Below are 23,594 nucleotides of genomic sequence, written 5' to 3' on the forward strand. Positions count from 1 at the left end.
TCTGTTCCAAAAAAAAAAACACATCATCCGTCTCTTTTTGGAGCGCCGAGGATCATTTTGTTTGATAGTTCTTGTTTTCTTGCCTGCTGTCTACCTTTCAACGAGGATTTCTTGGCATCTTTAATCGGAGCATATTTATTTTTTTCTTCGTTGGTGGCGGGTTTTTCAGGGTTTGGCTGGGTGTCATCGGATTTCTCGCTGGTATCTGATAGAGATCTCATGCGAGGCTCTGGTTCTGAATTTTGCTCAGTATTTTCAGGGTTTTCCTGGGAGTCCTGGTTGTCACTGGATTTCTTGAGGTTATCCACCTTATTTTTCCAGCGTAATCTCCTTGCGGGTTCAGGCTCTGGCTCTTGTTCCTCCGCCGAATCAGCGGAGGAGAAGGAGCACAATGCCAAGAGGACAACCACAACAAATAGGGCCTGCGGGACATTACAAAAGGTTCAAAATTAAATTTAAAGTGACACTCAAGTAGCTGCCAAACGCTGGATTTTTTTCCCCTTTGTTACATTTTCTCACAACTTAAAGGCTACTTTCTCTATCTTTAATTAAAAAATTCGGAGAAGCTCATTTAAAGTTTTTGCTGAAGCAAATATCTACCGGACTGAAACTAAATAAAAGCAGGAAACCAATACTCACGATAGACGCTTTGTCCATGGCTCCCTGCTGGGTGGACAAACCAAACCAAACCCAAGAGTGAGGTGGCTTGGCCGTAGCCCCCCTATTTTATATGTACAGGATGTAGAAAAGGCAGCAAAACTAGGGCAGCCTTGCTAAAAATTGCAGCGCAAAGGACCGTAGAATTGTGCTTCTTCCTGTTTCATTTTTCTGTAAATGCGCAGTTACACCCGCAAATCACCACAAAACGTGCAAAACGAAACCTTTGTTTTAATAAAGTTTTCAAAATTTGGAAAATCGGTTTTAGGGGAAGAATGGAAACAAAATATTAACATGTTTAATTTCCAAATTTTTTAATTTTACAATATATGATACTACATGAAAAGTTAACCCCTATTAACCGACCAAAAGTGCCCCAAAATCCAATTTTTTTAAATTTTTATCGGTTACGCCCTCGTTTTTAGCAAAGGAAATTGCTTCCGGTGTGTGAAAAATCATGAAAACTTATAATAGTGAAGAAGATAACAAACTTAACGTTTGAGTTTTGAAAGTTATTTTCTATTTTTTCAAAAAATGCAGATTTTCGAAAGGGCCTGATTAAAATTCAGCAGTTGATAGAAGCGTCAAAAACTGCCTATTTTCAGATATCTGATTAAATTTTCAGTTTGTTTCCTCTTGAGCAAATTTTTCTCAAATTTACCATTTTCGCACAAAATTCGTTTGAAAATTTCAACTTGCCGCTAAAGAACCTTTAAGGTCTGCCGCGAACACATTTTACTTAAATATAAGTTTTTCCTTCTTTCTCTGCGACCCGAAAATCGTTAAGTTAAGGAATTACTATTATACTTTTCAGGGCACAGCGACCTGAGATCCTGTCCGCGCCCGGTTTTTAACGCGTTTCCCTACTTTCGAGCTCATTAGCTAGGCCAGGATTTTTTGCACCACCTACCCTGATAACCTTTGACGGGTTTCCGCACCCTGAGATCGGTTCTAGAGCAACCATTTTCAAACTACGCATTAACTGGGCCAAGATTTTTCCATCACATGCCAACTTTTTCGAGATTGTCGACATTCACTCGGAATTTTTCGGGATTTATTCAACATGATTGTCGCCAAATGGCAAAAGAAGCGAAGCAAAAACGCGATTGTCTCGACGGTCAGACGCCCGAAAGACCGAAGGCGCGCGAAGCGGTTATGATTTTAAATAAAGAAAATAATTTTATCAAGAGAATGTTTCATTTGGTTGATAAATTATAAAACTAAAACCAACTGAAATTGGCCCAAACACTAACTTAAAGCAAGCACTGGGATGCAATTTGATTTAATTTGTTAAAATAATAATTTTGATCTTAAAGAATCGGATTCAAATGCAATAAAGGTTTGAAGTTTAGGAAAAATAGACGAATTTCAGAGATTTCGCACTTATACGCGCGATTTTTTATTCTGTTTCAAATAAACCCATCAAGGAACTTGTGGCTTTACTGCACTCTGAGCATTCGCTGATTTTTTTGCTGGAGCCTTCTTAGCTTTCTTGATACCTCCTTTCTTTGGAGCTTCTTTCTTTAATTCCGCTGGTTTTTTTCCGTCGACAGCTGGTTTTTCAGGGTCTTGGGTGTCATCGGTTTTCGTGGCGTCATTAGTTTTCTTGTTGGCAGCATCGGCCGGATTTTTCTTGCCTGATCTCCCTTTCTGGACGGCGGGTTGAGGCTCTGGTTCTGGTTCCGGATGAGCGGAGGAGAAGGAGCACAGTGCCACGAAGGCAACCGCGACAAACACGATCTGTATAACATTAGAAGGTTCAAAATTAAATTCAAAACACTGGACAAATATCAATTTTTAGTGTTTTTTCTTCGCTTTTTTGTAATTGAGGTATTGCCAAAATAGCCTAATACGTATAAATGGTGTAAAACAATTCAATCATTCCCACCGGAGTCTGGATTCACGCGGCGCGCAAACATGGCGTCTGGTATATAGTACGGTGGGAAGGTTGAACATTTTTGTTGTTATTTCTTTAGTAACAACTGATTAGCACGTTAATTGGCAAATCGACCGTTAGATGGCGCATCAGGCCAATGGAAATTTGAACAAAATACGCGGGAATTAAATTATCATGCCGGCACGCCTCTTTTTCGACGCGTCTGATTGGCCACTATTATATTGAATTCTGACCGGCGGGAAAACCAACACAGATCGCAACTTGGCCTCCAGTGGGAATTACGACTGCGCAGAAGGTTCTAATTCAGATCACGCATGCGCAGTGATGCGTTTCAGCCTTCCTGGGAGATGAAGAAGCAATCTGAACATACTGCGCATGCTTAAGATGCGCACAAGTCTACTGCGCAGCTTTGAAATGCTTCAAAAATGTACACTACTTTAGCTCAATTAATATGTTTACAACTGAATTCTAAGATATAAGTTCTTGCAATGGCAACAAGCATTTTTTGGGATTTTCCGGTCGGGTTTCCATTGCAAAAATCAAGAGTATTCGCTCAAGCAAATATCTACCGGACTGAAACTAAATAAAATCAGGTAACAAATACTTACAATGGTAACTTTGTTCATGGTCTCTCGTCTCTCTGGGTTGAAAAATCAAAGAGTGATGTGGCTTGGCTGGCGTCGCCCTTTTTTATACCAGTTCCAACAGGATGCAAAACTAGAGCACGTGCAGCCTTGGAAAAATACGACGCAAAAGCGATGTTTTGAAAAGCGACCGTGAGAATTGGGCTTTTTCCTGTTTCTCATCGACAGCCGCTCTCTGTTACTGCGCAATTCGACGGAAAAATACTGACGAAACGTGCAAAATAAAACCTAGTTTTTAAAATCATATGTGTAGGAGAGAAGAGAAATGAAAACGAAATATTATTATGTTTAATATCCAAATAAATTTGAAAAATCAATAACTCCGCGATGACAGCCATTTTCGTGATTCAAACGCTGCCAACTCGCAATGTTTTCTTATTTATTTGAAATGCTCAAAATTTGGAATTTTATGAAAAATTATATTACATGGAAAGTGAACCGTAATTGACCAATTTTTTCATAAATAATATACTTCTGATCAAAAGTGCCTAAAACCCAATTTTTCAGATTGGTTTTCGTTTTCGTGCTTTTTGAGTGATTTCGAGCACATTAACTGGGCCAAGATTTTTGCACCACCTACCGTGACACCCTTTGACAGGTTTCCGCACCCTGATACCGGTTCCAGAGCAACCATTTTCACACTCAACGCTAACTTTTTCGAAATTGTCGACATCACTCGGGATTTTTCGGGTTTTTTCAACGCATGACAAAAGAAGCGAAGCAAAAACACATGCGAAGGTCCAAAAGCGCTTGAAGTGGTGTTGTTTTTAAAAAAGAGAAGAAATAATCATAATCAAGTGCAATGTAAAGGTTTGAAGGTTAAGAAAAACAAAAGAAATTGAGAGATTTCGCACTTAGGCGCGCGTTTGTTTATTCTGTTTCAAACAAACTCATCAGGGGCTTTATTGTGCGGGAGGGTCAGCAGGTTTGACCTGCTGCTGCTGCTGCTGCTGACTCATATCTTTTGGCTGTTTACCTGCTTTTTTAGGGCTTTTCTTGGCACTTGCTCCTTTTTTTAAAGGTTTCTTTTTGTCATCAGTACCAGATTTGGTATCCGTTGGTTTATCATCTTTTTTTTCAGAGGCTATAATCGGGCGTTTCTTCAATTTCTTGGCTGGAAGCTTGGGTGCTTCTACGGCTTTAGGATCGGTATCTGCTGGTTCTGGTTCAGGTTCTGGTTCCGCGGAGCACAGTGCCACGAAGGCAACCACGACAAACAGGATCTGCGGGACATTACAAGGTTCAAAATTAAATACAAAATATCACAAAAAAGAGCTTTTCATTTGATTTCAAGATTTGGAAGCAACCGCAGACCACAGTCTGGCTTGCCTTGAATATCAGCGGCCTTTACACTGATGACGTCACAATGTAATGGCTGCTTTCTTTGTCTAACGAGGTGTTAGTCAAATTATCTATCATTCCAGCATTTTCTTTTTTAACTATAAAATATTTTAAAGAGTCTCCAGAACTCATTTTTCCTGTCATAAGCACCCTACTTGTTAAATATGTCTCTCGATTTTGCTACCAATGAGCAAAAACACGATTTTTTTCATCTCTATTGGCAGAAAAATAGTTTTTCTACAGATTAATGCTCGGAGTAACACACTAAAAGTTGATTTAAAGAGGATTGATTCAGGAAAACAATTGAAAAATATTAAAACATTTTTTTTGGATGCAATAATCAGTTAATCGATACACAATTTTTAAAAAGAAAACTTTGGTACAGTAAACGAGTAAACATTCTGATTTTTAAATTTACTACAAAATTTGCATCGCTTGAACACATTTTTTAGGCAGATTTCGATTGCTCCCGGCGAGATCTGTCTTTTACGGAACTCTTTGTTGTAAAATAAAATAAGATTTCAAGTAAGGAGACAGTGCTTACTTTGCAGCCGTTTTTATCATAATTTTACGCTGCTACTTAGGTAATTTTGGCTTCAAATGAATCCTCAGAGATCAGTTCATGCATTGTTTGCTGTCTAATTGCAGCTAAAGAGTTTTTATATCGATTTATAACCACAGAAACAATGAAAAGTTGCATTAAACCGATTTAATTGCGAAAGAAAGGACGGAAAACATCAAGAATTCTCTGCTGGAAGAATCCTCGACGCTAATTGGCTGACACGCGCGCATGTCAGCATCTCCCGCGCAATTCACAACTCATGTAAACTGTTCAACTGTTGCTAGGCAACCGCGGTAGCTGTTGACAAGCATTTTGCGTCAGCCAATCAGCGTCGAGGATTCTTCCAGCAAAGAATTTTCTGATTTCCGTCTTTTAAATCGATTTTAATCGACTATTGATGAATTTCTGCACTTAAAAATCGACGAATAAACTCTTTAGTTTCAAAATCAGGCACCAAACATCGGTAGAACAATGGCTAGCGTCTTACAAGAGGCATTTAACATTGCGATTCATTTGGCGGGAAAAGGCGTTTTGTTCATGGTGTCAATTGAAAATTATTCGAATTATTGGATGTGATAAACAAAGCTCAATTTTGGTTTCAACTGAATCCTAAGGCAATGGAAACAAGCGTTTTCCACGATTTTGCAGAATATAATAGAGTTTTCGCTCATGCAAAAATGTACCGGACTGAATCTGAATAATAACAGGCAACAAATACTCACAATAGTAGCTTTCTTCATGTTCTCTCTAGGATGAAAAATCAAAGAGTGATGCGTTATGGCTCGAGTGCCCCTATTTTATACCAGTTCGAACAGGATGCAATCAAGAGAGCACGTGCGAAACTAGAGCAGCCTTGGAAAATTTCGGCGAAAAAGCATTGTTTTGAAAAGCGACCGTGCTGAGAACGTTTGTTTTTTCCTGTTTATCATCGCCAGCCGCTCTCATTTACTGCGCATTTCGATGGGAAAATATTGACGAAACGAGCCAAACAAAACCTAGTTTTGATATAAAATTTTGAAAATCATTTGTAGGAGAGAAATGAAAACGAAATAATATTAAACGAAGACGGACATTTGCGTCGGTTCTGACGCTCCCAACTCGCAATGTTTTCTTATTTATTTTTAATGCTCAAAATTTGGAATTTTATGCATAATTGTTTTAAAAAGTGGGTCGATACAGGGCGACAATTGAAAATTATTTGAAATGTTGGATGCAATTTGCAAATGATTGCTGAACACTTTGTCTTACAATTTGCGATGTTAAAAGGGAAAATTAGTAATTTTGAAAAATGATATTACATGAAGAAGTTCACCCTATAATTGACCAATTGTTTCATAAATATACTTCTGATCAAAAGTGCCCAAAAACCCAATTTTTCAAATCGGTTTTAATGCTTTTTTAATACTTTTGAGCATATTAACTGGGCCAAGATTTTTCCATCACATGCCTACTTTTTCGAGATTGTCCACATTCACTCGGAATTTTTCGGGATTCATTCAACATGATTGTCGCCAAATGGCAAAAGAAGCGAAGCAGCAACGCGATTGTCTCGACGGTCAGACGCCCGAAAGACCGATTATGTTTTTAAATAAAGAAAATAATTTTATCAAGTAAAGAGAATGTTTCATTTGGTTGATAAATTATAAAACTAAAACCAACTGAAATTGGCCCAAACACTAACTTAAAGCAAGCACTTGGATGCAATTTGATTTAATTTGTTAAAATAATAATTTTGATCTTAAATAATCGGATTCAATTGCAATAAAGGTTTGAAGTTTAGGAAAAATAGACGAATTTCAGAGATTTCGCACTTGAACGCGCGATTTTTTTATTCTGTTTCAAATAAACACATCAAGGAACTTGTTGCTTTACTACCATGATGGCTTTATTCGCTGATTTTTTTAGTTGAGGCTTCTCATTTTTCTTCTTGGGTTTCTTGACATCTTTTTTTGAAGCATCTTTCTTTGTTTCCTCTGGGTTTTTTACGTCGGCAGCAGGTTTTTCAGGGGTTTTCTGGGTGTCATCGGTTTTCGTGGCGTCATTGGTTTTCTTGGTGTCGTCGACCTGATTTTTCGGGCCTGATTTCACCTTTACTGGTTCAGGCTCTGGTTCTGGTTCCGGCGCCGGATGAGCGGAGGAGAAGGAGCACAGTGCCGCCAAGGCAACCCCAACAAACAAGATCTGCGGGACATTAGAAGGTTCAAAATCCAATTAAAAAGGACAAACAAGGAGCTGTCAAGCATTGGGAAATGTGACTTTTAGGGCTTTTTCTTCGTTTTCCAAATTCGGGAATAAATATGAGTATCAGCGGCCATTACACTATGATGATATCACAATTTAATGGCTGCTTTATTTGTCTAACTGACCTATTACAAGTAAAAAGACAGTGCTAATAACTTTGCAGCCACTTTTCTAAGAAATTTACATTGCTACATACGTAATTTTGGCTTCAACTGAATCCAAAGAGGTTAATTCATGCATTGTTTTCGGTCTAATTTCAGCTTAAGAGTTTTTATATCGATTTATAACCACAGAAACACGTGAAAAGTTTCATTAAAACCGATTTAATTGCGAAAGAAAAGACAGAAATCGTCAAGAATTCTTTGCTGGAAGAATCCTCGACGCTGATTGGCTGACAACGCGCATGTCAGCATCTCCCGCGCAATACCCTAACCATGAAAGCTGTTGCTAGGCAACCGCGGGAGCTGTTTACGTGCGTGTTGCGTCAGCCAATCAGCGTCCAGGATTCTTTCAGCAAAGAATTTTCTGCTTTCCTTGTTTTAAATCAGTTTTAATCGACTTTTGATTAATTTCTGCGATTATAAATCGATGAATCAACTCTTTAGCTTCAAAATTAAGCACCAAACATCGGTTAGCAAAATGGCAAGCGTCTTACAAGAAGAATTTAACGTGGAATTCTTTTGGTGGGAAAAGGCGTTTGGTACATCACGGTGTCAATTTAAAATGATTTGAATTGTTGAATGCGATAAACAAAGCTCAATTTTTGTTTCAACTGAATCCTAAGGCATTGGAAACAAGCATTTTCCACGATTTTGCAGAATATAATAGAGCTTTCACTCAAGAAAATTATCTACCGAACTGAAACTAAATAAAAACAGGAAACAAATCATACTTACAATAGTAGCTTTCTTCATGGCTCTCTGGGTGGACAAACCAAATGGTGAGGTGGCATGGCCGCAGTCCCCCTACCGCACTTTTCTAACAGGATGTAGAGCGCAGGCTGGAAAACTAGAGCAGCCTTGGAAAAATGCGACGTAAAAGCATCGAGTTGTTGCAATATGACCGTGAAAATTGTGCTTCTTCCTGTCACTCGTCGACGGCCGCTCGCTGTTACTGCGCATTTCGATGGAACATTCGAGAATCATATGAAATTTGGAAAATCATTTGTAGGAGAGAAATGAAAACGAAATAATATTATAATTAATTTCCAAATAAAATAAACATGGCTGGATATTTATTCAAAATTATAAAATCAGTGTTTGCTCGCCCGGGGTGCACGATTTATTTCATTAGCAGCTGCACAGCACACAGATAAACACGTAAATTAATATCAAATATTCTTGTTTTTGCACAAACACGATCCTGACGTAATTTTTCTACGCCGCAAGCCCAATTTGAATCGCTGGAGCGCCGACAGGGATGAATTAATCGAGCAAAAAACTAAACTATTGAATCGGAACGGTGATATGGTATGGAGAAAAGCACTACGTGTGTGTGTGCACAATATGCTGCTTGAGGCGCCGCCGCGCTTCAAACTTCGATATATATTCGGCCAAATGTGGAATAAAAAACATTTGTATGCGTGTGCGGCAGCCGCGGGCGCTCTCTACACGCTCAAAACAGCGTGCAAAAGGTGAAAGATTTTTTTGTTATGATTAAAATATGTTAATTTAGCCATTTGCGTGGGTCCAAACGCCACCAACAGATGCTGGAGCTGTTTCAATTTTTCTTATTTATTTTTAATGTTCAAAATTCGGAAATTTATAGTTGTTTCACGGCGAAATCATCTTTTTAAAAAATTTTCCCTCAGGTTGCGTGACCTGAAAAAGGTCGGTGACAGGTAGGGATGATAAATCGCCACTGAGTATCGCCATATGTGCTCGAAATTGCTGAAAAAGCATTAAAAACCAGCCTAGGAACGGATCTCAGGTCGGGGTACGCTGAAAAAGGTCGTCAGGGTACAGCAGGTCAAAGCCCTGTCTAAGACCTGTCTGATGAAGGGTCGTGGTTGACGATCAGGCAAACGGCAGAATTTAAATAAAAATAAAACTATTTTGTGAAAATTCGTCTTTTTTGAAAATTTGACAGAAAAAAACTCATAAAAATTCGAAAAATAGTCAGAACTTGGAAATTTGATAACCTGCGGACACTCCTTACCAAGGGGCATCGATTGGTACTCAAATCAGCACCATCGGGCCCATAGGGCCCCGCCTGGGCCCCGAAAACAAAAATTTGAATTGTCACAAATCTCGTTTTTCGGACTTAAAAAATTAATAACTCGGCTGCTATGGGTCATACAGTAAAAAATCAAACTTTTTCAGACTCACCGTAAAATTTTGCATAATTAACGCACAAACGCATTCAAAATTTGCGCATTTTCAAACTTCGCCTGTAACAATTTAAGTTTAAAAGTCAATATTTTGACGGTTATTTGCGATGGTGGCGCTTCTATGGACCAGTTTGGACTGTTCCTCAACCTTATTCTCACGGCATAAAATATTGTGCTGACGCTGCACTGATTGTTTACAGTGTGTTCGTTTTGGTGGGTGTGTGGCAGCCGCAGGCGCAGTCTAATGGCCATCGATTCAGATTTTTTTTCTACACAAACACACACACTCACAATGCGCTGCGGTTTTCTCTAAATAAAGATTTGCGATAATGGCTTCTCCGCGGCTCACCGATAGCAGGGTTAAAGTGTATTATTATAAGAGTCGAGTCTATCGCCGCAATTTACTCCGCGCGGCCGTCGAAAGGAATTCACTTTCAATGGAAAATTGAATGGCGGTGCGATATACGTAATTTATGCGCATACTTGACTCTGCGACAACTCTTCGCATGATGCACTTCAAGATATAAAAACTGGGGATGAACGTCAAGTAGTGGATTTTGAGCTTCTTGTCAATAGGGATTTTTTTTAGAAAAATAAAATCTGTTAAAATGTGATAATAAAAAGCAAACACATTAAATTAAATAATATAGGCTAATATTGTTTTCATTCTTGTTTAAATTAACATTATTTTATTATCAGATCTATTATAATAATATTTTTCTTATTAAAAGTATTTTTAAACAAATTATTGAAAAAATCTCTAAAATTGTTTTGTTTGTAATGTTTGCACGCCCAAATCTCAGCTTCTAACCGTCAGAATTTCAAAAACCGCCCACCAATGGACTCGTCTCAACATCCCCTAAATATCTAAGGTATTCTAAGGGTGCCATCCCTTCAACCCCCTTTTTGCACCCCCAAAATCTTTAAATTTTACATTTTTTGGTTTTATCTCACTGGGGGTTAACTTTCCAGGGGTTGGCAAGGGATGAACACCCTTTAACATATTTAGCTCTTTATGGGAGATCATATCGATTCGAATGGTGTGCAGTTTTTGTAAATCTGATGATTAGAAGCCAAGATTTGGTGAAAAACATATTTTTCATATAAAAAAATGTTTGCACGCCCAAATCTCAGTTTCTATTGGTCGGATTTGCAAAAACCACACACCAATAGACTCGTCTCAACATCCCCTAAACATCTAAGGTATTCTAAGGGTGCTAACCCTTCAACCCCCTTTTTGCGCCCCAAAAAACGTGAAATTTTCTACTTTTTTGTCGTTTTCACCTCTCTTTACGCAACTAAAAATCAAATTATGACGGAAAATTCGTGTTCTTGTCAATTCTTCAGAGCTAAGCGTCAGAGGCAAGAGATGAAAGGCGGAGAAACCAATTAATAAATGATTAAAGCGCTGCGCCACGAGCTCGAGTCGCGCGCGCGTTTTGCGGCCGATTAATCTCGAGCAAAAACAATTAACATGCAACGCGAGATGACAAACAGCCTCATTGTGATAAGAATCTGCACAAGTCGCAATCTCTCGGCGTGCGAGCGCGGCATTCAGCATCAAATCGACGTCGCGGCGACAAATTCCCGGCTTCGCGAGATTAAGTCGGAATTTAATTAATTTATATATACACGAGAACGCCGCGCGCGTTTGTTGTATTTTCGCGCCGCGTGATTTATCGCTTCTCACGTTTCGCTAACTAACTTTGGAAGACGACGACGACAAACGCGACTGCAGGAGACAAGAATCTGCGAAAGCCGCGCGCCCCTATAGTGCATGCAAATCGATAATTCACGTGCACACGCCACTTGATTAATTCGCACACGCCATTGTTTTGCATAGCGTGAATTCAACACTCTCTCGCGTCGCGCTTATTAATAAAACTCACAGCACGTACCGAATTGTGAGTGTGTTTATTTGTGTAATGAAATGAAATGGAGGAAAATGAACACAAGAGCATTGTTTTGATTTATAAATAATTTCTGGCGAGGATAAATAAATAAATTTTAAAAGGACTTCATTGTTTTTTTACCCTGGTGGCATCCAAAAGGTCAAATTGCACATTTTCTGAAAGCTCTTGAATTTTTCTTTCCAACGGTGGGCGGATTTTGAAAATCGAAAAATTACAGAGCCCGTCAGGCGTCGTTAAAGTGGACACAAATACGAATTTAACGGAATCGATCGCTTTAGTGCTACCCTGACGCCAGGGTTCGATTTTTAACCTCCTCTCTGACCTCAGGAGTGACCCTAAACGTGTTTCAAAGGGTAAAAATCAACCGATCGTGCAATTGTCATATTCTCGCTATTTTTTTTTAATATTTTGCACTCCCAAATCTCAGCTTCTATTTGTTGGATTTTCAAAAACCACACACCAATAGATTCGTCTCAACATCCCCTAGATAACCAAAGTATTCTAAGGGTGCTAACCCTTCAACCCTCTTTTTGCACCCTAAAAATATGTAAATTTTTGCCTTTTTCACCTCTTAAACCCTTTTTTCCTCTACAAACTCTCGTGTCAGCGGAAGAATCGATTTTTAAAAAGGAAAGACGGGTGCAGTGAAGTGGCGAACTCGTTTTTTCTATTGCGGTAACGTGTGAGTGCGGTGCAATTGCAATTATTGGTCGGTCGAGACGGTTTGTTTGCCCCGAGTGCATGCATGCATTGCGGCCTCGAGCGTGCAGGAAGGAAGGAAAAAGGCGCGCGGCGAGGCTGGCTCGTTTAATTCACTTTATCCGACGCCGAATGGCCGACAGCACGAGGATCCATAAATATTTATTGCATATTACGCGCATAAAGATTTTTACGCCTCATATAATTTTCAATATTTCACCCGAGGCGCGCCCTTTGAGCGAGATGAGCCATTTCTCCCTGCACTTGCCGGCCGTTCAAACTTTTTTAATGTCTCGAGCGCCCGCGCACCACGGAGAGGAGAATGCAGCAGCACAATTTCCATCTTGGCTCGCTTGCTTTTATTACACGCGAAACAAAATTTTAATTAGCTGCTGCTCCCGTTTCGTCACAATTAGCTTAAATGTCTGTAATTGATGGAGGAGTTAATTTACTTAATTAGCAGTTTGTAATTTTAATAACGAAAATAATTTAATTATTCTCTTTTCCTTTATGAAATTTTTGATAATATTATGCTCCTCGATAGTTCTTTATTATCAAAAGGAACTCGAGATAATAATATTATGAGTCGTTTTTCGTGTAATCTTATCTGAAATATCCCGACAAGCAGAGCCTTCTTATCGAAGTGTCAGTCTGCATTGCTCCACCAAAATCGGAAGAACTCTTGCCATTGCATCCGACGCAGGGATTGGAACGGTAAAACTATAATTCTTTTTCTTTATAATTTCAAATTCACTGATTTTGTAAAATAATAATTCATTTAACTGCCGTAAATGTTTTAAAATGATATTACCATCCTAAAAAGTCTACTTTCTTCGCCTCTGCTGATAAGAAAAGTCTTCCTATATATACCGATGCAATCATAATCATTTTTTACATTTACTCCTCTCAACCTCATTGTCAGGACTAAAAATGCTGCACAGTCAGAGGCCAGGGGATGTCTGGCCTGGCCTGGAAAGGGCGATCAAAGACATGCAGACGCAAGTCGAGTCGAAACACCTGAGCTACATGGACCTTTACGGCAACACGTACACCCTGGCGATCAGGCAGGGCGGCGGATGGTTGTACTCCAAGGTCAACGACCTCATTACCGAGCATTTGAGAGACGTTGTAAGGATTGTTTTTATTATTTTTTTATCTGGAGGCTAAAAGTGCAATGAAATCAGGTGCAGCTGAAGGTGTTGTCCCAGCAGGGCAGCACCTTGGACTGCGTCAACAAAGAGTGGGCCGACCACAAAGTGGCCATGGCCATGATCAGGGAAATCCTCATGTACCTCGAGATTAGTTACATCAAGCAGGAAAGCCTGGCTCCCATTTTCGACCTGGGCATTGCCATCTTCAAAGATGAGGTATATCTTTAAAGACACCTAAATCCTCAACGCTCATTGGCTGACGCAACGCGCATGTCTGGATCTTCCACGTGAGCTGCTGACATGCGCGTTGAATCAGCCATTCAGCGTCAAGCAAAAATGAATTCCCAGAAAGAAATCGGATATCCAAGGATATCTAAAGGATATCCGGAAGATATCCTCAGGCTATCCAAAGATATCCGGAAGATGTACGTTTGAACAACACATGTCAATAGGCTGATATCCTTGGATATCCAATTTCTTGCCGGGTTGCTGTTAATTCCGACTTTGTTTTTACTTTCGCAATTTAAAAATGTTTTTCTGCTATTACAAATCGATAAACCAACTTAAACCAATTTAAATCTTGCAGATTTTTGGTTGCTTTGATATCAGAGAGAAATTCTTAACCGACATTCTCGTAATGATCGCCGAAGATCGGGCTGGAAACGTGGTGAACAGGAGTGCTATTAAATCTGCGCTTGACCTGCTTGTTTACCTCGGTTCAGACTCGATGGAATGCTACGAAAAGAATTTCGAGACGGAGTTTCTGCAAAACTCTGAGGATTTTTACAAGGTTTTGCCCAAAAATATTTTAAACAATTCGAATCTTTAATTCTAACAATTTAGGTGCAATCCTCAAATTTTATCGCTGAGGGAGACGTTCTGGCGTACATCCAAAAGGCGCAAAAGCTGATATTGGACGAGAAAAACAGGGCTGAGATGTATTTGCACAGAAGCACAATTCCCAAAATTACCGATTTAGCCGAGAGGGAATTAATTCGGCTGCGCTTGCAGGACATTATTGAGGTTTGAGTACAAACTTTGCCTCTATTATAGTTAATTCAATCCCAATTTAGATCGGTGAAGGAGCGCTTTGCAAACTGATACTCGAGGCGCAGACCGGCGTGGTCCGTCAGGTGTACGATTTCGTCAGCAAGCACGACGGGGGCGTAGATATTCTCTTCAATTTCTGCGTCAAAACCTTCCAGCAGCATTTTGAGGTGATTTGTCGAGAAGAACAACCCATTCCTCAAGGTCGAAACCACTCATTGTCAGAATCCGTGATTGTCACCCAAGCTGCAATCAATATGATCAAAGCAAGTGCAAAATCATTTTTAAACTTAATTTTAAATAATAATATTGGCAGAATTTATTGAGTTTGAAGGTGAAATTCCAATCACTGGCCCATGAGGTGTTTCATGGTGGCTCCGAAGAACAATTCATGGCGGAATTCCACAAATTGGTTCGCAGCAAACCGAATATTTCGGAAAACCTTTCGCTGTACATCGACAGCTTCATGAGGAAAGAAAGAGAAGTAATAAATAATAAGAAATGTTCATTTTTGTAAATATTTATATAATCTCTTAATGAAATTGAGGCTTCTGATAACGACATTGAGGTCAAAATGGAGGAAGTGATGACGATATTCACAAGTCTGGAGAAGCGCGATGAATTTGAGATATATTTCAAAAAACACCTGGCTCACCGACTGATTCTAAACAAAACTGTTGGTAATGACTTTGAACGCACCATGGTCAGCAGATTCAAGGTTTAAGATTATATACAATCTGATGAAATTTATATTCACCAACTTTTCAAATTTAATAGGAGCATTGCGGGGAGGATTTTACAAAAAACATCGAGGCAATGTTCAAAGACATTCAGCTGTCCAAAGACTGCTACGACGAGTTTAAAAGATTGCCAACAAGCTCAGTAATATTTTACTAGAGTTGAATTCATTAGTTGCATAAGCCCATAGTGTTCGAAGCCACCAGCAGATGGTGGCGCCATTGCATACTTCGTAATAAATTTAATTTTAATGCACTTTCACTGTAATTTTCAGACTCATTCCTGTCACTGTGCTTTCTTCCCTTGATTTTCTTTCTTTTGACGTGCTAACAAGCAAAATCAGACCAGCCATTCGCCGTAGAATCGAGAAAAACAATTTTTTCAATCATTAAATCTTTTCCAACGTTTCTACTGCGAATGGCTGATCTGATTTTGCTTGTTAGCACGTCAAAAGAAAGAAAATTAAGTGAAGAATGCACAGTGCCAGGATTGAGTCTGAAAATTACAGCGAAAGTGCCTTAAAATTAAATTTATTACTAACGTATACGGTGGCGCCATCTGTTGGCGGTTTCGAGCAAGTTGGTTTTATCCAACTGGTGCATTGAATTGAATATTCATGATGGTTTATTTTAATAGAAATCTGGAGTGGATTTGCGTGTAACTTCTCTGCTGAATTATAAGTGGGATGACATAGTTGATATCCAGGAAAATCTCATCATTTCTGGTGATCTTCTTCGCATTTTCGAACCATTCAAAGCGTATTTATACATTTAATTTCTTTCCCTTAATTTAAATTTTTGATTAATAGCTTCTATTTGGGGAAATTCGAGAGTAGGAAATTGAGACTGCATTGCAATTACGGGACTGCCGAGTTGAAGTTATCGTTCTATGACCAAAATCAACAAATTGTCCGATCGGAGATGCTCAACGTTCAAACGCCCTTGGTGATCGTTCTTCTTCTCTTCAACGACAATTTGGCCTTGACATATAATGCAAGTACCCTTCTTAAATTAAATTAAAAAATAACATAATTTTGGTTACTTTGTAAAGGAGATAAAAGCACAAACGAACTTCCACGATGAAAAACTAAAAATGATTCTCAGCCGACTTTCGACTGGCCGAATGACGGTCTTGAAAAAAATGGCCGAATCGCAAGAAATCAAACCTGAGGACCAATTTGCGATTAATGAAGGGTACAAAACTAAGCGCAAAAGGTAAATTTTTTTTCAATTAGCCAGTTTTAACAAAAATCCTCAGTGTTCAAAGCCGCCACCGTATAATTTCGTAATAAATTTATTTTTAAATTACTTCCGCTGCGATTTCAGACTCAATCCTGCCTGTCTGCATTCTTCAATTAATATGCTTTCTTTTGACGTGCTGAAAACCAAAATCAGTCCAGCCATTCGCCGTAGAATCGAGAAAAACTATTTTTTGAAATATAAAATATTTTCCAACGTTTGTTCGGCGAATGGCTTGACTGATTTTGGTTTTCAGCACGTCAAAAGAAAGAAAATTAAGTGAATAAAGCACAATTAGCAGGATTGAGTCTAAAATCACGGTGGAAGTAATTTAAAATAAAATTTATTACTAGAGTATACGGTGGCACCATCTGTTGGCACCTTCGAACACAACTGGTGCATTAACAAAAATTTGATTTGGCTTATTAGAGCGCGAATCCAACATTTGGACACGAGCAAAGAGAGCGTGGAGGAGAAAAAGGTGACGGACGATATGCTTGAAAAGTCGAGAGGGCACGAAATGGAAGCTGCGATCGTTCGCGTGGCGAAAGCGCGCAAGAGCATCCAGCTCAATCCGCTAATCTGCGAGGTGATCGACCAACTGAAGCACAGGTTCACGCCGCAACCAAAGAAAATCGAAGAGCAAATTGAGAAACTCGTTGAAAAGGAGTATCTCAAGAAAGAAAAGTAAGATTTTTTTATGATTTTTGCTGGATACTAAATTTAATTTTGAATTTTCAGTGACAACTTTGTTTACGTCGCGTGACGAAGATTTATAATATTGTTAAAAATTAAATAATTGTAAATAAATCAATTGCAAAATAGTTTTTCCTGTTGCTTTGACGTTCGGAGTACGAGGTTTATCTCTGAAAATCATAATTAAAATGGGAAAACGATTTCTGAGATGATTCTTGAATAAATTAAACTAATTTTGGGGATTTTATATTTTTCCCTAAAAATTTTTAAGGTTCTGTGACGGCCGGTTGAAATTTTCAGGCGAATTTTGTGCGGAAATGGTGAATTAGAGAAAAATTTGCTCGGTAGGAAAAAAAACTGGAAATTTAATCAGCTTTCTAAATATTGGCAGTTTTTGACGCTACTATCAACTGCTGAATTTTAATCAGGCCAAACACACGCTCTTTTCAAACATCTGCAATTTTTGAAAAAAAATAAAAATAGCTTTCGAGACTCAATAGAACTATTTTTAATCTTCTCGCTATTAAATTTCAACACCCTGAGTTTTTCTCACCCTGGAAGCAATTATTTAAAGGTTAGAAGTAAACAAAATATTTGATAGGCTATAATGCATTATCATATTTTAAAATAAAAGGATACTATCATTCTGCTTTAATACCTTTCTTAATATAAAATAAAAATTAGAAATAATTATTTCCTCCAAATATTTCAAATAATTTAATATTTCATTATTTTTACATTTTTATCATTTAATTTTAATTTATTTAAAGTTAAATGGATAAATTTAGATCGATTTAAATGATAAATAGCACGTATTTCTAAGAAACTCTGGGCAAATCAGTTATTTTCTTCAATATACTAACCAATTAAGCTGCATTACCACACACCGCAACACTCTGACTCATCTGAACTGATGCAATACCTTTCCCAGATTCCACCCCGTCCCAAAACTCCAATTTTAAGACCTCGATTGCGATCTGGGCCAACACGGAATGACTCTCTCTGTCTGTCGGCCGGCGGCGGGGGCTTAGCGTGTCCGCTCGTTTGGCGTTCGGCGTTTGGCGGCTGCAGGCTGTGTTTGACATGCGAATTAAGCAAATCAGCGCGCGCCCGATATTCCGACCCACTTGGGAAAAAACTGCTCGCTCTCCTCGGTCTCTCGTCGGTGTGTGTGTGTTTTGTGTGCAGCAGGGAAATAATAGCACGGTTGATTGCGCATTCAGAGTGGCGGCGTGGTGCAGCGCATCCGAATGGCCCGATTGATACGTAGGGGCTGTTTTGCTGCTCAACCCTTTGTCATTTTCCGGCGGGGCACGTTCGGCACGTTCGGCTCAGCCGTGCAGCAGATGGATATGTGCTTTTTCTTTCTCGTTCGTCCGCCCGTACGCCCCCGTCCGGATTGATGTCAACTCGCGCTTTTGTGCGCCGCGTCAAACTTTCCGCCACACTTCATGATCCTACCTGATGCGCATCTCAATTCAGACAAGCTCTCGCAGCGATCGCCGCCGCGTTAATCCCGCCTCCGCAGGTACAGAGAGCCGGAGAGCAGGCCTGAGCGCGTTTCATTACTTTGATGGAACAAACAAATCCCTCCTGCAAATTTCAAACTGGAGATAAAATGCTGCAAAAAATTGGGAAAGGATTAATGCGTTCACATCGCAGCCATTTTGATGAAAATTTAGGTCGGAATTTACAAAAAAATGCCTGTTTTGCAGAGACAAAATTTAAAAAAGTTGATTTTATTCAGGGAATTTTAATTATAGTTAGAGCTGTGTTGGTTTTGTGCCGGTCAGAAGTCTATGTGGCGTCGAAATTTATAACTGTTTGAATATTCACCCATTTCGAAGCTGCGCAGTAAACTTGTGCGCATCTTAAGCATGCGCAGTATGTTCAAATCGGTTTTAAATCTTACAGGAAGGCTGAAACTCATTAGTGCGCATGCGTGACCCAAATCAAAACCTTCTGCGCAGTCGTAATTCCCACCGGGGTCCCGATTGCGATCTGTCTTGGTTTTCCCACCGTTCAGAATTCAAAATGGCGTCAAAATTAAAGGAGACAGTCCAGCGGCCAATCAGAAGCGTCGAAAAAGGGGCGTGCCGACCTAATAGTTTGAAAAACGAGTTTTTTGCGCCCCTAAATAACACACTAAATTGAAATTACGCTATTTTCACGTTTTTTTCCCTCAGATATGGTAACTAATTGAACAGTCTTGAGTTTGTTGAAGGGGTTGTAATCAACCCTCATCCCCCAGAGGGTGAGTTTTCCTTTAAAAATCAAATTTTCTGCACCGCCAAATTCATAAATTGTTTTATTTCTTAAATGAATCATACAAATTTTTCTTTTTTAAATATAATTTCTACATTTTTTATATTTTATAGTGCACGAATAAAATGTAATTAAATTTTCAGAGCTTCATAAAGAATTAGATTGTTCTATTAAAGATTCGTCAAAAGATCGTTATCAATTTTCCTGCACAAAATCCATGAATATTTTAAAAATCTTAAATTATGCCATTTGTAAAATAAAATAATAAAAAGAAGAGAAATTTAGTTTTAATTTAGGAAAAAGGTAAAATGTTGCTCTAAAAGGTTTTTCCATGAGCGGCCCTCATTGTTTCGCAAATCCAGCACACAGCATCCAATTTTAATCAGCAACACGTGAGTAATTCAGCAAGTGGCACGGAATTTCCCAGCAGCAGCGAACAAAAACTAAAAGCGTGCATAAATCCAAGCGTGCACACAAAGCAGCAGGCCCGCGCGGCATTGATTTTGCTCCTCGTGTGTGTGTAGTGTGAATGCGGGCTGAGTTCTGATCGGCAACAAAAACAAACTGTGCGCTCGCTCTCTCTCTCTCTCTCGACAGAATGCAAATACAAACACACACACTCACACACAAACATACCGGCAGTGAAATTGGCGACTCGTGAAATTTCTCTGCTCGTCTCACGAGTGCACAATTAAGTGCTCTCGTGCGATTCGCCCCGACTTGTTTATATTCATCCCCACATTTCACTGCGCGCGCCCGCCTGACAACTTAATTGTTCGCCATTACCGTAATGGATCTTGTGTGGCTATTTCAATTTGCAAAAAGCCAAACGCATGCCGGCTGACGGGGGAGACGAGGAAAAGCCGCTTCGCTGCACGTCAGAAACTATTTCCATATTTTGTGCTGCTCTCATTATCCTCGACCGGATTTGCGCCGAATATAATGCTGCGTGACGCGCTTACAGCTCGCGTGGCGCAAAAACCGCCCGTCAGTTCTCGTGTTTCTTCTCTTAAATGCTTTGAATTAATTCTGGCATCGCTTAGAATGAAATTTGAATAAAAAATAAACACCATTTAACTGTTTTTTGGTTGCTTTAAGCCTCAGTGTAAAAGTCTCGACAGCAATAATTATAAAATCCCACTCTCCTTGACTCGGGAGGAGTGTCTTCTTGTTGAAATTGTCGCTGTGTACATCAAACGCCTTTTCCCGCCAAAAGAATTCGACGTTAAATGCCCCTTGTAAGACGCTTGTCATTCTGCTACCGATGTTTGGTGCCTAATTGTGAAGCTAAAGAGTTGATTCATCGATTTGCAATCGCAGAAATTCATCAAAACTCGATTAAAACCGATTTAAAGCACGGAAATCAGAAAATTCTTTGCTGGAAGAATCCTCGACGCTGATTGGCCGACGCAACACGCTTATCAACAGCTCCCGCGGTTGCCTAGCAACAGCTTACAGGTGTTGTGAATTGCGCTGGAAATGCTGACGTGCACGTTTGTCAGCCAATCAGCGTCGAGGATTCTTCCAGCAGAGAATTCTTGATGATTTCGTCTTTTCTTTCGCAATTAAATGGGTTTAATGCACCATTTAATGTGTTTCTGCGATTTAAAATTAATAAAGAGAGTCGATTCATCGATTTATTGTCGCAGAAATTCATCAAAAGTCGATTAAAACCGATTTAAAGCACGGAAATCAGAAAATTCTTTGCTGGAAGAATCCTCGACGCTGATTGGCTGACGCAACACGCTCGTCAACAGCTCCCGAGGTTGCCTAGCAACGGCTTGCGTGTGTTGCGAACTGCGCGGGAGATGCTGACACGCGCGTTGTCAGCCAATCAGCGTCGAGGATTCTTCCAGCAAAGAATTCTTGATGATTTCCGTCTTTTCTTTCGCGATGAAATCGGTTTAATGAAACTTTTCACTGTTTCTGTGGTTAGAAATCAATATACCAACTCTTTAGCTACAATTAGAAAGGAAACAATGCATGAATTCATCCCTTAGAATTCATTTGAAGCCAATATTACCTAAGTAGCAGCGTAATATTATGAGAAAAATGGCTGCAAAACGGTGAGGAGTGTCTCCTAACCTGAAATTCTATTTTATTTCACAACAAAGTTTCCCTAAAAGATTTCCCACGCCGTTGGACAGATCTCGACAGCGAGAAAATAATTTTTAATCGATCCTTTTTAAGGTTCCCCGTCCTTTTGAGCTTTATTCCCGTGGCTGCAGGAAAACAAGTCCATCATTCAAGAAGCGACGAGACATAAAATTTTAATTGACTTGATCGCATCAATAGCTGTCTGAATCTGAAAAGGCTGACGGCTGCCACGAGATATAATATTCAGAGTCTGACGAATTTCAAAAAATTCAGCGCGCTGACAGCCAGACGTCAGCGCACACGCGTTCAGCCGCGGCTTTGAGTACATATCGAGTGGCTTCATTGCATTCGAGAAAAGGGCCCTTTCAAGACACACGAAAATGCGAACAAAGCGCAGTCGCTTTCAAACATCTCGACTCGCATTCAGAGCCGCAGCGCAAATGAAACGAATTTCTTCTCTTGAATTGGCGGCACAAAACATTCGACGAGCGCAGAGACGAGGTATCATCTCCTCGAGACGGTGGGCGCAGAATTGATTTTCCGCGGGACAATGGCCAGGAGCGGAGCAAGCGGCTCACGCACCCGAGATTTAAAAAGGACGCCCCAAAATCTGCTGTCAGACGACCATGTTTCTTTTTCCTCGCTCGCTCGCTTCGCTCGGCTGGATTCCCGCCGACCATCCAGACACTCTCTCCGCTGGCTATTATCTGTTGAATAATCCTCTTTTGCCAAAATCACACTCTCCCAGCCTGGAAATATACGACGAGAGCTAGGGTGGAGAATTTTAGACTCTTTTATATTTATTTCAGTCAAATTTCCTTCGATTAAATCTAACTAACAGCTGATTGGCGAATCAACCGTTAGATGGCACATCAGGCTGATAGAAATGTAACAAAATACGCGGGAGTGAAATTATTAGGTCGGCACGCCCCTTTTTCGACGCTTCTGATTGTCCGCTGGACTGTCTCCTGATTGGCCTCCATTATTTCGACGCCATTTTGAATTCTGAACGGCGGGAAAACCAACACAGATTGCAACCCGGCCCCCGGTGGGAATTACGCCTGCGCAGAAGGTTTTAAATTGGGTCAGCCATGCGCAGTGATGAGTTTCAGATTCCCTGTGAGAATTAGAAGCGATCTGAACATACTGCGCATGTTTCAGATGCGCACAAGTTTACTGCGCAGCGTCTAAATGGGCGAACATTCAAATAATTATAAATTTCGACGCCATATTGACTCCTGATTGGCGGGAAAACCAACACAAATCGCAACTCAGATCAAGATCATAATTTTTAGTGACTAAAATTGTAAATTTGTTCCTAAAAAAATTCGTTAAATCTAATGAAAGCTCCCAGAAGCCATTAAATTAAAAATTTATAAAACTCAATCACTCGACTGTTTCAAATTCGCAGCCCTGAATGTAACAAAAGTAAGTACATTTTCCACTCGAGATTTCCGTTCTCGTGTCGATCGCCTAATCTGGCTTGATCCCGAAAAGGGGAGAGAGACTACATGCCTTTTGAATTTTCCGCCTGATTTGCTATCGAGAATAAATCCGACTGCTGCTGCGCTTCCAGACGTATGGCACGGGGATAATACGCCGAGTTCTGCTTCTCTCATTCTGCACAATCGGAACCACAAGCATTCAAAGTGCATTTATGAGAAACTCGCTCTCAGCAGCTTTTGCATTCTGTCATAAAGTAAATTAAAAGTTGCATCAGACTCGGAAGCAGTTGGGGCGGTCGAGCCAAAGGGCTGTGATGTAAACTTGTGATAAACTGTGCAGCATGTTTACTCAATGCCTCAAAAGACTTTGAAACTGCGCGTTTTTTTCCAAGGAAATTGAGATGAAGACGCCTTACCACGAGAATACAAGGAGAATTTTGGCTTCAAATGAATCCAAAGGGTTAGATTCATGCATTGCTTTGCTGTCTAATTGCAGCTAAAGAGTTTTTATATTGATTTACAACCACAGAAACAGTGAAAAGTTGTATTAAACCGATTTAATTGCGAAAAAAATGACTGAAATCATCAAGAATTCTTTGCTGGAAGAATTCTCGACGCTGATTGGCTGACAACG

General features: G+C 39.7%; 4 protein-coding genes and 2 long non-coding RNA genes across 6 annotated transcripts in view; 3 read left to right on the forward strand and 3 right to left on the reverse strand.

Moving 5' to 3' along the window:
- LOC135946710 (uncharacterized) overlaps positions 1–23,594 on the forward strand; it is a 244,670-nt gene that overhangs the window by 36,732 nt on the left and 184,344 nt on the right. The window lies entirely within an intron of this gene.
- Positions 2,024–3,279, reverse strand: LOC135946237 (uncharacterized). The gene is made up of 2 exons (XR_010575502.1): positions 3,163–3,279; positions 2,024–2,397 (listed from the first exon to the last, which is right to left on the reverse strand). It is a non-coding gene; the product is annotated as an uncharacterized LOC135946237 (long non-coding RNA).
- LOC135947329 (uncharacterized) lies at positions 4,037–5,873 on the reverse strand. Its single transcript, XR_010575616.1, has 2 exons — positions 5,824–5,873; positions 4,037–4,421 (listed from the first exon to the last, which is right to left on the reverse strand). It is a non-coding gene; the product is annotated as an uncharacterized LOC135947329 (long non-coding RNA).
- Positions 6,896–8,408, reverse strand: LOC135946743 (protein TonB-like). Its single transcript, XM_065495098.1, has 2 exons — positions 8,239–8,408; positions 6,896–7,282 (listed from the first exon to the last, which is right to left on the reverse strand). The coding sequence occupies exons 1-2, from the start codon at positions 8,254–8,256 to the stop codon at positions 6,953–6,955; spliced, it is 348 nt and encodes a 115-aa protein (XP_065351170.1). The 5' UTR covers positions 8,257–8,408; the 3' UTR covers positions 6,896–6,952.
- Positions 12,948–14,841, forward strand: LOC135945102 (cullin-3-like). The gene is made up of 7 exons (XM_065492515.1): positions 12,948–12,997; positions 13,206–13,411; positions 13,468–13,650; positions 14,021–14,224; positions 14,278–14,457; positions 14,508–14,751; positions 14,798–14,841. Exons 2-7 carry the CDS (start codon positions 13,214–13,216, stop codon positions 14,839–14,841), a joined length of 1,053 nt encoding a protein of 350 aa, XP_065348587.1. The 5' UTR covers positions 12,948–12,997; positions 13,206–13,213.
- On the forward strand, positions 14,804–17,333 carry LOC135946196 (cullin-3-B-like). Its single transcript, XM_065494292.1, has 8 exons — positions 14,804–14,965; positions 15,029–15,199; positions 15,259–15,363; positions 15,856–15,977; positions 16,028–16,211; positions 16,270–16,433; positions 16,887–17,144; positions 17,199–17,333. The coding sequence occupies exons 1-8, from the start codon at positions 14,873–14,875 to the stop codon at positions 17,221–17,223; spliced, it is 1,122 nt and encodes a 373-aa protein (XP_065350364.1). The 5' UTR covers positions 14,804–14,872; the 3' UTR covers positions 17,224–17,333.

The sequence above is a fragment of the Cloeon dipterum genome, chromosome X, assembly GCF_949628265.1.
Source record: "Cloeon dipterum chromosome X, ieCloDipt1.1, whole genome shotgun sequence".
In the NCBI taxonomy this organism is placed as follows: Eukaryota; Metazoa; Arthropoda; class Insecta; order Ephemeroptera; family Baetidae; genus Cloeon; species Cloeon dipterum.

Bases quoted from the DNA above. Each gene is read 5' to 3' on its own strand.
- LOC135945102 (XM_065492515.1), top strand. From the start codon at position 13,214: ATGCTGCACAGTCAGAGGCCAGGGGATGTCTGGCCTGGCCTGGAAAGG. The intron at 14,225-14,277 runs GTTTTGCCCAAA...CTAACAATTTAG, and splicing joins ACTCTGAGGATTTTTACAAG to GTGCAATCCTCAAATTTTAT. The intron at 14,752-14,797 runs GTGCAAAATCAT...TAATATTGGCAG, and splicing joins AATCAATATGATCAAAGCAA to AATTTATTGAGTTTGAAGGT.
- LOC135946196 (XM_065494292.1), top strand. From the start codon at position 14,873: ATGGCGGAATTCCACAAATTGGTTCGCAGCAAACCGAATATTTCGGAA. The intron at 15,978-16,027 runs GTATTTATACAT...TTTGATTAATAG, and splicing joins ATTTTCGAACCATTCAAAGC to CTTCTATTTGGGGAAATTCG. The intron at 17,145-17,198 runs GTAAGATTTTTT...TTGAATTTTCAG, and splicing joins GAGTATCTCAAGAAAGAAAA to TGACAACTTTGTTTACGTCG.